At 33.7% G+C, this 13,925-nt stretch overlaps 1 protein-coding gene across 3 annotated transcripts in view; it reads left to right on the top strand.

Annotated features, from left to right (window-relative positions):
- Window positions 1-13,925, top strand: part of LOC115449669 — a 93,027-nt gene that overhangs the window by 49,267 nt on the left and 29,835 nt on the right. For all 3 annotated transcript variants that reach the window (XM_037447546.1, XM_037447544.1, XM_037447545.1), the window contains exons 2-3: window positions 7,832-7,967; window positions 8,219-8,396. In XM_037447546.1, coding sequence (XP_037303443.1) covers window positions 7,832-7,967; window positions 8,219-8,396 — 314 coding nt within the window. The remainder of the gene's footprint in view (window positions 1-7,831; window positions 7,968-8,218; window positions 8,397-13,925) is intronic.

The following is a 13,925-nucleotide window of genomic DNA, read 5'->3' on the forward strand; positions in this document are numbered from 1 at the left end:
CTGTATAGCCGTTTTCAATGAAGGATTCCAATCTCAATCTTCAATCCGATTCCGAGAATGAACCAATCAAAATAACTCATTTGTAAGCATGTCAAAAATACTTTGTTCTGATTGGTCCAATTTTGAGATAGATCGATAAAAGCGATTGGGATCGTTTATTGAAATTGGCGGTTAGTAATTTTATTGTCCTTTACTCAAAGGGTAACAATAGGACTTTCATAAAGCGAACGCGATTTAGCCGATATTTGAAGATCTCTCTTATATGTCGTATTAGAAAGTAGGCCGCAATTTTAATAAAGTGTATTATAGCAATATCTTAGTAATTAAAAATAGTACTTATAGTCAAATAGAGTTGCAGTACTGAACCCTTGATACACAAGTCAGACTTGTACTTAGTCAATATGTGAATGTCTGCTTAATTACTTTTAATTTTGCTATAATATAGTTATTAATATAGTTATATCATATCATATCTTAATGAAATGTAATTTTTGAAAGACGACCACCCGATCATGTTGTGTTTGCCTGTTCAATATCACTATTTTTTTTTCTTTTCTCATGATTGAAAACTATGATTGTAAATGTAGGCGAATGCACGCTGTACGCCGTTATTTAAGTATGAATCTATGTTCTCTTTTATTTGCTATCGCTAATTTTATTTTATGCCGCTCCAGGTTTAGTCGATTGGATTTCATCTTATCCCATGTTAACGGTGATGTGCGTGCATTAGCTTATATAACTATTGTGACTATATACAAGAAAGACTTGGAAAAAATACAAAAGAAGTACTGAACAATTGATGACAAAAAGAAAGCCCGGAGTTTCTTTCTGCCTTTTTTCTTCGGGTAGTCATCACTTAGGTAGCTAGTGAAAGGCTGGTAGGTTAGCTAGGTTAGGGCTCATGTCCTCGCCGGTGAGGATCGCGACGCGTTACCCTTCTATTTCCCCCTACTTGCCAGTCCGAGCTGGTTACTTCGGTTTGTACCTAGTCTTTTGTATAAACTTTATCCCTAATTTAAAATTTCCATAGTTATATAAGTGATTTTAATAGTTGTTTAGAAATAATAATTATTCTTATTCTTTGTTTTGACGTATCATAAGTGCAACTTTGTTCGCCTACGTGATAAATAAAGTATTTTATTTTTTTATTTTTTATTAAAAACTCATTCAATACGGTCATAATTGTGTCGACGCGAAGAATAATCATCTCCGGATATTCCACACTTTATCTAGACTCCTCTCCTCTTATCAGGGGCATAAGAGTAAATCTGCTGCGCCTATATAGAACAACAATCCAAATTTTTATCCTCCTATTTTAACACCGAACGTGTTACTAAACTTCTATCGTTTCCGGTAGAAATTATAACTAATTCCAGGGTACTCTAAATCAATTTAAATTATGCAAAAAGTTTGCCGCGTTGACCTTAGAAGTGTGAAAAATTAAGTCCACATCAAAGGTAATTAGCAGCGCGCGCCGCGGCAAGGTTGCCAGCCTTAATTAACCGTAATGATAATCCATGAAAATTATTAATTACTCGTTTAATCACGTGCTACTAATGAATTCCACTTAGCGATATGGAATTTCGCTCACTCAGGAAATAAGATTATGTTTCCCTGTGGCGAAAGGCGCAATTTTCCGAAAAGGAACTTTATATAACATACATATCGATACTAATATGCATAAGCGGTCTGCAAATCGTTCTTATGATTCGATTTTACATAAATCCTACTTAAAGGGAGGTCGGCAGGAATCGGTTTATTGGACCCTCCGCCACAGTTGTGGAAGAAAACGGTATCTAAAAACGTACTACACTCTTACTTTCATTTCTTTTTATCAAATAGATCTAAAATCTTTCAGTAGTGGAGGTGGCCAATAGCTAATAGAAGGTAATAGGCCTGGTGTAGTTTTTCATTAAATATTCAATGGTACATATATTTTTAAACACGAAACTCCGCATATTCAAATCACGCACTCCGCAAATGATCCGCAAGCTTACGGTTCGACAAAGTAAATGTTGACATTTAAAATAACTCCAGCAAATACTGCGGGTAGTCGTGTCTGGTGTATTTGAAGATACACCTTTACACTTAATCTGACAAATAATTTGAATATTATTCAATTACATGAACAGTATTTCTTATGCTTACGCGAATGTTGGACATCGAACTAAAACTATTTCAGATTTTATTGCGGTGTATTATAATTTTTCTCAAAAAAATATGTAATTGTAAAATGTAGGTAGATATTTTAACTTTGACTTTTCGGACGACCAACACCTTAATCCGCTCCGCGAGTATGAAGGCTGCAGTCTTCGAAATGTCGGGAAAAATTAATAATATAAATAACCGCAATGACAATAGAAAAATATTTCGATTATATGAACAATCCGAAATTCGTGCGCGTTATTACGATAGAGTCGCTTCTCCTATCACATCATGGTACAGAATATACGCGACCACGAGTTTAGGCTGTTCTTTAGCTGGTATGCACATTACGCACAAAGTCCCAATTTTATGGGCAAAGTGGAGGAAAAGGAGCTCACAACCGATACCAATACTATTATCAATACACACTAACAAAAGTGGGTATACTAGTTGCATCTCTGTCTTTCGGGATAAAAGGCGTAAGTGTTTGATATAAGAATAATTGTCGTGTTTTTATAATTGGTAAGGCTACACAAGAGGCCGCGCATGCTTAAGCTGCCAATTTCATAATTCATAGTTTTTCTACATAACAATCCTATAGCATCTGTGAGTTTAAACTCTAGTTTTGTTACATAACAATTGTATAGCATCTGTAATTTTAGACTGCTTCTTACTAGGATAATGTGGATTACTTTAAACATGGCAAAAAGTTTCTCCTGGTTACCACTGCTTAAACTTTACAAATGCGGTGACGACCTCTGAGAGTTAATAGCTCTCTGGTAATATAAGAGTATAATTTAACTGTTCTTCACAGAATTACAGAATGGGAAGGAACAATAAAAATACACGAGTCACTTAAGTTATTATAAACACATATTTCTCTTTTTATCTTGCGTTATTCTGGTTTGTGCCAGGTTTCATTTAGTTTGAAATCTTCCGGGTTTTTGATAGTGGTTGGCGCCCGCTTTTTATTTATAACCCCATAAATCAGATGAACGTAATATCTAGGATGAATGAAATAGGCACTGGTAGCGCATCTCGTGTGGTTATTGATGCATTTTCATAGTTTTTATCATTTTAACGACGGAGTTAGAATGAAAAAAAAATAATTCGAATATAAATCATAACTGCTATAGGGGAAAGGAAACGTTTTTACGCGAAATACCTAACGGGTTATAAGGAATAATCCTAATTCCCTTTCTAAAAGATGAATTTAAAAATTCTGTAATTAATAAATACGTATGTTATGATTGGGCGATGGACAATTCAAATCATATAATATATGCAAATTTTATTAACTGCTCTACATTAAGCCACAATATAAAAAAGGTTAAGCGATAGTACATTTAAATAAAATATTATGACTGGTATTCATAAGCACCTATCGGTTTTGCTATCACGTTTTTGCGTAACACATACCCACAACTCTAGTAAACATAATATAGCTATTTCTGTTGAGGCGTGTGTCGACACGTGACACGCTGATTATAATAGCATTATTTGCAACGCGGTTTTCGAAATGTATTTTTTGAATTTAGAACTAATATATTAATAACAGAAATATTTTGTTCGATATTTAAAAAGTTTTTTAAAAAAATGTAATAAATTGTACATGTTTGTATAGGTAATCTTACGCTATTATTTTTTTTATTAAATTTTGCGTACTTATTATTATTGTCATAAAAACAGTGCAAATTTGTACGTCATGAAGAATTTAAAAACCTCTCTTTCCGAATTGGCAACACTCAAACGTGTTTCATAACACCACGTAACATAAATAACCGCGGGTGAAGTTTTAACCTTCAAAATATAAATAATTAATAACTCTCGTAATTCGCACTGGTAGCTAAGGCATAATGTTTAGCCATGATTTCAAAGCCAGCAATTTGTTGTCTGTCCTTAATTTCATTTTAATGAGTTCAGCAAACGTTTACATACATACAGACAAGAAAATATTACACTAGTGAGTATAAAAGTGTGTTTTTGCATAATTGAAACGTGATTAAATACAATTGTTATTGTATTACGAGCGCTAGGACACGACATAGATTATAATTTTTATATGATAATATGTATTTTTTTCACATGTTGTAATTAGATTGACAGAACTGTAGACAAAATGTTGGCATATTTTTTATGTATGTATTTTGTAGATTTCGGCGACGGACAGTGATTTTTTTATGTGTACAGCAAAGTGATCTCATTGCACCTGATCATAAGTGTAGTGGGGTTCAATAGAATATCGACTGACGAAAGATGATTACCCCTCGGCAGTCGACACAATTTTGCCGGCTTGTTAAAATCGAATATACACTCGCGTAAAGTATGGTAAATTGTGGCATTAAAATATAGATTAGTGAACGCTGTGTTTACCTATAAGTTTGTTTGTCACATTCAGTTCAACATTGTTCTAAGCTATAACATAATGTAATGTATGTGAAAACCGTTGGTGCACCTAAGAAAATAAATAAATAAATACAGATAATTTAATTTTTTAATCCAGCATGGCGCAGTGACGTCACTGCATTTGACAGTATTGCTAATGTCACAGTTTCAAGTTGACGTTTTTATTTTTAAGACAATGCGCTGGTGAGGTTAAAGCGCATTTCCTTAGTCTATATTTAGAGAAGAGCTGACCTTTTGCTTAATAACCTACCTAAAGTAATGAATGGAGGCAGTTAGAAAAGACCTTCACCAAGATCATTAAAAAAACAAACATGATCTTATAAAATTTCGAAAATAAAGAAATTGCTGCAAATATTATTTATTTTAAAATAAAATCTCTATTGTTTTTTATATAAAGATATCTCATAAAAACGAAGGGTAAATTGGCAAGTCGAAATCCTTTTAAGAGAATGTGTTTTTTCCTTCCCGTCAGCTTTTATTGACGTTAAGAGCTGACGTAGAATCAATTGCCCATACCGTATGTGGGTCAAGCGTGTTATCTTATGTCCGTCTGTCCGTTTGTTATTATATATTAATTTATTAAGGACATTTGACACCGGGATATCGGCGTGGTCATTTTATCATTGCACGTTGTGTGGAAAAATACGAATTGGATTGTATTTGTGACGTTTTTGTTTTTTTTTTTGAAGTTGAATGAAAAATAGTTTGATTGTATCTGTTAATACTGTGCATTTTTTAAAAAAACAATAACACTATGACTTGATGCGGAAATTAAAGGACCTTCTTTGGTGACACATTTTTCCATTTTCGTTTTAAAGTTAATGTTGCCAAAACAATAAATTAGTTCCATATTTTACCGCAACATGTCGAGGTTTTTGTATTTTCCTGGTTAGGCTATACATAAAAAAGAACTGAGGACATTTCTACAACAATGCACGCGTTGATTACGCTGAGACATGAATATTTTTTTACTAGTAAACCTTAATTTCTTCTTATTACCTTTTTTGAACAATAATAAATAAAGAAGGATTATTTTTACTATTTAACCTATACGGCTATTAAAGATGTCCTTTGATTAGATCGCCCGTAATTGCAAAAAGACGGATATGGCTCCGTAGACGGAATTTGGCCCGTTGACTATACCTGTAATCTGTATATACATCCTCCTATAATTCAATAAATAAATTAGTTTGTAGTAAAATTTGTCTCGAAATGTGGGAAAAAGATAATAATATTAAATAAATGCGATGAAATTCGTAAAATACTTATATTTTAATGTCTAACATTCGCGTAAACATAAAACATTATGTAAATTTTGTGTCACAATGAGGTATCAAAGTCCACTGTATGTATAATATCAAGTTTGCACATTAACTCGCATAACCTTGATCTTAGAAACAGAAAGCCGATCATAACACGTTATATATTATCTATGTTTAATTAAAGCGTGGTAATGATCAAACATCTCATTCATATTCTATTTTGTTTCCTACTTTGTATGTATTATCTGGAAAGCGTGTTCGACAGTTTCGTCTTACCGTTTTGCTCATGCCAAAACTTGTAAGTGGTGGTAGCCTATAAGTAAGACAGCACTACAGTAAGTAGATCGAATCAGTATCTACTGTATTATTATATAACTTTATCAAGTAAGGTGTATGTTTTGTTGGTTGTCCTATTTAAAAATAAATAAATTAATGTAATTGTTACCTTTCGATAAAAATAAATTAAAATTGAAATTACTTATAGATGCAAAAGAAGTAAATTTTGCGGATGATTGTTAGAAGTAAACGCAGTAACAGCTGGGGCCTTATTCTCTATCCTGCACGTTATTTTAACAGTGCGTAACAAGCACGTAACACAACGCATCATGTTTAGGACTATAGAAATTTGGCTTACAGAATACCATTCCACGCACATTTCTCGAAGATAACATGACACGGCCGCGTTACGCGTTTACACGATCATACAGAATAAGGGCCATGAACGCTTTTGGATGAAATTTGGCACATTTTAGACCATGTACTGGACAAGTCATGGCTACTTTTGCCCGGTCATTTGCTTCTATGGGAAACAATGCAATTTTTTAAATCAAATTTCTTATATAGATGGCGCTGGCTTCGTTCGTGTTTTAGGAATTATTGTAGCAAGAAAGACTTTTCACACGGGCGTAGTCTCTAGCAACACATAGTTACAAATAAAAACTAGTTTAATAGGAATTAAGAGATATGAATTGATGAAAATTTTAATGAAAAATATATTTTTTAATGACGAATAAAGATTATTTTCCTATGCAGCCTTTGTAAATCAAATAACCATTACCAGCTTAAGGCTTTAAGAGACACGCACTTTATGCAGGCTTTTTGTGCAAACCAATAATTCACAGACACTCTTGTTAGTCAGTCAGTAGATTATCTTAAAGATCACAGGTCAATGAACCTTGGCTCCAATGTCAGACGTTTTGAAATGTGACAAGAAGGAATATACTGATGCTATCAGTTTGCTGGCTTGTTGAATGTCAATTCTATAGTCGGACTATTGTTTGTTCATAAACCAATGGATGCGAAGAGCGAATACAAAATACAATGGATTTAGTTTCTTCGTATTGGATTGGCCATTTAAGCTCTGCGAAAAATTATGTAGCTTTGATTCGTAATGATTAGTATATAACATTACGCCTTTACTCTTTTTGGGGTAGGCAGAGGTGCAAGACACCCACATTTCAGATATGTCAGGTTACATGTAAGGACTGATTAGTAAAATTATTATAAAAGGTTAATTTATAACTACAATTTGCCTTTTATAAAATTCATAATAATTAATCACAAGTCCAATTATAAAACTGAATTAATGTACTATTCTCTCCTTTAATTGACCTGTCACTATAGAAGGATAGGGTTTTATTTATGACATTGCTGATATAATTGATTGGCACAACAAAGGGTTTTGAAAAGGACTTTCAAAGGACATTTTTTATTGCTGTACTTTTAGCAATTATAAAATAATTATTTTAACAATGAAACTTCATAATACAAATAGATTCTAAGTTGCGACCACGAACTAGACTTTAATATTATGTTTTTAAAAGCGAAAATATATTCCGTACAAGTCTTCCGCACGATAATCATTTTTCACGAAATTACCTCTTCATGACCTATTAATTCTCTGGTATAAAAAGTCTAGATGCTTCTCTTAACTATCAGTTGTTTCGTATAGAACAAACCAACATACAACTATAGAATTTAACATTAATGATTATAACGTCTCTTTTCCTTTGTTCCAGTTGTGTACTGCGACTACAGTGGGTCTGGACGTGCCCTCCACTGGATCGAGGAGTTCATCGGCAGAGAGGTGCTGCCGATTCACGCGACGCGATGCACCGCGCTCTCACATAGCTCTGGACAGAGCGAGATTTACAGGTAACGTTACGCCAATATGATCTATATCAGCATAGTCTCCTCAATATTCGATATCTGTTTTTTATATGGGGACGGAAAAGTCACCTTATAATGCCTGATGGTAGCAGTTTTTTAAAGCATTCATTGAATAGGTATGAATCTTCCCAACTAGTCGCCATAATTATGTTATAAGACTCATTATCCAGTAATTAAATACAATGATTGCAACGGTACTTTAAAAAAAACTAGAGTCTGATTTTTTAATTCCGCAGGTCAGAATCAAAGACGATAATCCGCAATGCAGTTGGCGCGTGCCCTGAAGATGTGGTGGTGCTGGGATCCTCGCTATCGACGTTCTTGCGCACTCTTCGGCCTCAGAGGGTCGCTCTATTCGTATCCTCACGGGAGACCGAAACCCAGTTGACCCCATGGCGTGAATGTAATGCGGAGGTAAGGGATTGATTATTTTATTTATTCATTTAGTTGTTGCTCGATACTCCATCTGGAAAGACCTTTTCCAGTATAAAAGTAATAATATTAATATATTATATATTCCCTGTAATCATTTGGGATAAAACACCTATATTAATTATATTGAACGTAAATCCTGGCCATGGTCCATCTATACTGTAATTTTTTATCAAATCCATTTAGCTGTTTCTGAGTTTATTTTAAATAATCACTTAAATATCCGAACATCTTTAATGTACCGTCACCTGAAATCAATAAACCAATCCACAGCTTCAAATATACACTTTTGTGTTCTTCCCAATATTTTTTCGTGATAATAAAAGCAAAAAAAGCTTTATTTGACTCAAAGAAAAAATATTCAAGGTGTATTAATAGTAATTTGAAATTTTGAATTTATTCAGCTACTTTTGTGGCTTACTGTACGTTGTCGCGTTTATAACACTAATTCATGCTCAAATAATATTACCAACGTCATTTCAATGAACTATTTTGTTACTAAGGTTATATACATATAGGCGTTCATATAATTTACCTCCTTAATACATTTGAGTGTTCAATGAACGTACAGACGTTGAGGTGTTTCGAGTGTGTATTTAATCTTATTTAATTCAGAACATAGCATTATCGTTTCTATTAATACCAATGTTTTTTTATTTTGCACGCTCGAAAATATTTAGAGATTTGCTATTGCTATACGGAAGTAACATTAAAAGTTTTAACATGGAGAATTTCAAAAAGTCTAATTCCTTTTTGTGTAATCTCTTAATTAAATAAATACATTGTGTTTCTACCGCGTAAAAGTCCATATTTTTTGTGGCAAATGGCAAAGAATTCAATTTATAAAGCCAGTGATATCCTTTATTATCAGGTCGAGAAAAATGCGAGCAATAATTTCTCCGGAATTGTATGTATGAAGGGATTCGTGGATGTATTAACTTCATCTAAGTCTGTCCTTTGAGGATACTATAATGATATTTTATTATATTTTGTTCTCGGCAATAATTACTGCTAATGTCGAAGGGCTTCGTTTATTCAGAAATCGTTTGTAATTAAGGCAACGTCAAAGTATTATGTAAGCACTAAATTGGACTGGGAGGTCTATAGTTTACTGATTTTGGGGGACTAGGGGGTGGGGTTGTAGGAGGGGGGGGGGGTCTAATCTGAATTGTGATTAGGTCAAAATCTTTTTTACAAATAAATTGTTTAGGTTAGCAAGGGGGAAGACGGACTGACAAGGGGACAGGGGATTAAAAAATACTAAATTTATGTCTATGTAATTTTTAAACGGCCACTAACCATTAAAATTACAGTAGATTGTATATAGATACTCTAACATGAATGGCATCGTCTGTCTATTGTTACTGACAAGACAAGGACAGCGAATATATTTTTACCGACTCCAAAAAAGGGAGTTTCTTAATTCATGTGTTTGTATGCTTTATTTATATTTTTCGTTTATGATGTCTACACGCTAACAGAAATATTATACTGGATATTGCTAGTTTAATTATTTCTACAGAATCTGTCTACACTATAGCCATATACTGGTGCGTTAGCTATAGTTATTATCCTTGAGGCTTATAAATCTTTTATACTGACTTTAGGGTGGGAACAGTCGTGAGCAAACATTACATAAATAAAAAAAGAAAAAGACCAATATTTACACAACCATTTGTGTAAATATTGTTCTTTTTGCAAACAAGTTAGAAAACTAACGTGTGAAGCCGAGCCCGCGCCCTTCAATGCTGACCGTGAAATGACTTACGTAATCGCCCTACATTCAACAGTTACTGTATTGTGCATACAGCGGGCTTGTGTGCGATTAGACGGTTTTGATGTAGATTAAACAATGAAGTAATATGTAAGGACTGCAAAAATTGTTCATGAATATTTTAATGAGACGAAAATGTAGGGATTGGATAGGATAGTGACATGTTTAGATTTTGTATACTATATTATCTGAGAAATGAGAATGGAATTAGAAACATTATAGAATATAAATAATCTCAAAAATGTAAATTAAATGTTAGTCTAAAAAAACACACATGGCGAATAAGAACCTTCTTTATGAAGCAGGTTAATTATAGCGGAAAAAAACAATTCGACGAAACCGGCATTCGAAAAACGACAACATGGCACAAAAACATTTAAATTTCGAATATGTCCTATATAGGTCGACAGAGGGCGTTGTTATTTTTAGACATTTTTAAGGAGAGCATAATGCGTTAGCGCACCGTGACATGCAAATACTTTTAACGATCGGTAAATTCCTTGGTTTTATCGAAGTGCGTGCATAATGCATGATAATCATGTGTTTGGAATATGGGCAGACTGCAGCCTTGTACTGACGTCCTTCTAATTGAAATGTGATATACTTAGTCTGGCCATAAATACTGTTACACTTAATTATAAAAAAATATTACATTTGAATTTCGAATCTGTCATTTTTATACGATTGTTCATTGTGTTTTCTCATTTTGGCGCCAATACATTGTAAAATATTTTGCGATATTAAAATGGTGTGGGGTGATAAAGAGAACCGAATCGCTGTGATAGCATTACACAAAGTAGGTATGGAGCCAAATGCAATTTTAAAACTCTCCATACACTTGGTATTAGTAAAATGTTTGTGTACCGGGCTATTAATAGGTACAATGAGACCTCCTCTGTTTGTGACAGAAAAAGATCTGGCCGTCCACGTAGTGTTCGTACGAAAAAGGTGGTCAAAGCAGTAAGGGAAAGAATTCGAAGAAATCCTGTCCGAAAGCAAAAGATTTTATCTCGGGAAATGAAGATAGCACCTAGAACCATGTCGCGTATTTTAAAAGATGACTTAGGACTTGCAGCCTATAAGAGACGCACTGGCCATTTCTTAACTGATAATTTAAAGAAGAATAGGGTGGTAAAATCGAAACAACTACTGAAGCGGTACGCAAAGGGAGGTCACAGAAAAATTTTGTTTACGGATGAGAAAATTTTTACAATTGAGCAACATTTTAACAAACAAAATGACCGTATTTATGCTCAAAGCTCTAAGGAAGCTTCCCAATTAGTCGACAGAGTGCAACGTGGACATTATCCGACTTCAGTGATGGTTTGGTGGGGTGTTAGCTATGAAGGAGTGACTGAGCCATATTTTTGTGAAAAAGGTATCAAAACATCGGCACAAGTGTATCAAGATACCATTCTTGAGAAGGTAGTTAAGCCCCTTAACATCACCATGTTCAATAACCAAGTATGGTCCTTCCAGCAAGACTCGGCGCCGGGTCATAAAGCTCGGTCCACGCAGTCTTGGTTGGAATCGAACGTTTCGGACTTCATCAGAGCTGAAGACTGGCCGTCGTCTAGTCCCGATCTTAATCCGCTGGATTATGATTTGTGGTCAGTTTTAGAGAGTACAGCTTGCTCTAAACGCCATGATAATTTGGAGTCCCTAAAACAATCTATACGATTGGCAGTGAAGAATTTTCCCATGGAAAGAGTGCGTGCTTCTATTGATAACTGGCCTCATCGTTTAAAGGACTGTATTGCAGCCAATGGAGACCACTTCGAATAAGCTTTTTATATTTTTAATTGTTTTATATTTATGTATTAAACTGACACACTGTAAAAGTAATAAATGTTATTTGCAGTTAACAATTTTCTTTTTTCTTTATTACAATATTTATGGCAAGACTAGGTATATTACCAACACATTGCTCTATTAAAGAGCTTGTTTGCTCGCAGTTGGTTTAATTATAGTATCGTTGTTAGGAGCTAAATTTAATTTCCACGTTTATACTCGCGCCTTTATTCCAAGAGGAAGGCAGAGCTTATTTTCGTTACAGCATGGACGGTGACAGGAATTAAAATGTTTTTAATTACAAAAACGACATCATTTATTGCAAAGAATATAACCAAACTGCTTTAGACCAATGAAACAGAGATTAATTAATATCTTTCGTATAATTACGCTTTAGAACACGTTCTAATAAGTCTTAACCAAGATGAGTTGACAATATATCAAATTAATTACACGTTACATAATATATATTTTTATTTTAAAATATTACACATACACTGACTGAAAGTAGTTTGACGCGACCTATACCAACCTCTTTTCCAATTAGTAATTATGTTTGAGGAATATATTGAACTCTAATTTCATAGCCAACTAGATTATTAAGACGTGAAAAACTATTGATCATTCCGGTAATTTAATATCGACGTTTGAAAGGCAATCGTATCTAAGCGACAAATATACCGAAAATGTATTCTATAAATATTTAGAATCGCCACATGTTTCTGCGTCATTCGATCTAGGTTTTGTAGGTCTAGGACAATTTTAATATCATTAGGCTATCTTTATAAAATAAAAAGTTGAATTGGTATGAATTTTTATATTAAAATCGATACTTTAAATCACTCTACTCAAAAATTTACTGATTGTCGCTTAGATATTATTGCCTTTCAAGGACGATATAAACTTCGCAGTGTAATCCCAATACGCTGTTACTAATCACGTGCTTCTGATACTTTGCACACGTTCTATACGATTTAACGGTGGGATGCCTTAAGCCCCTATCAAATAGAGTGTTCAATAGGAATGGGATTATATTTATTAATATCGTGGTGTAAATATACTTGCGATGGCGTAGTTGTATTACGTATGTGAGATGATGTCTAAGTCTGATTCCCAGTAATTCAACTCGCGCTTTTATATTAGTTCATAAATTTACTATGCTTTCTGAGCCAGAATGCTGGTCATCGGAACAAACCACCGTCTTACCATTAGGTTTCTGTATCTCAAACGTAACCCTCATAGGATCGTTTTGTTTTCCGTCTGTCTGTTTGTCAAGATCCTTTTTTTTAAAGAAGTCGTATAAAGTTGAAATTTATATTAAATACTTGAGTAATATGGTTTCTTTCGGCTGTGAAAAAATCAAATATATAAGTAAAAGTGATCGAAATATATTATTGTTTATATCTACGGTTGATAGACTAATTTTACTAAGCGACATTGTTTTTCGAAAAATATTAACTACGTTAAAAAACATAGAATAAAGTGCTGATTTTAAATATGTATGAAACTTTGCGTTGTAAAAAAATTTCGCTTAAGTTAATTAGCCTTTCAACCTTCGTTATCATATTTGTGATTACACAAGGGAATCAATAACTATAAGGTACTTTCCATTGACCTAGAATGATGAAAGGCAATAAGCAATGTTCAGCTAATGTTAAGGAACTAATCCGAAAACCGTTAATATGTATTTCGATAACAAAGAAATGCTAGTTCGTTCAGAAACTTAGATGCGCGAGTCCAATGCGCAATTGCCCGTTTTTTAAGTCAATACACTAAATCTTATAATTTATTCTGACTGAATGACCATGCTAGTTTAAAGGCGAGTGCCAAAATGTACGGATTTCGAGTCAACATTATCTTGTTTAGATAGCGTCATATGAACGCATATAAATATTTTTAACAACCGGTTAACATAATTTACACGACTGATATTTTTAGTGCATACA

Source organism: Manduca sexta, chromosome 7 (genome assembly GCF_014839805.1).
Source record: "Manduca sexta isolate Smith_Timp_Sample1 chromosome 7, JHU_Msex_v1.0, whole genome shotgun sequence".
Taxonomy (NCBI): Eukaryota; Metazoa; Arthropoda; class Insecta; order Lepidoptera; family Sphingidae; genus Manduca; species Manduca sexta.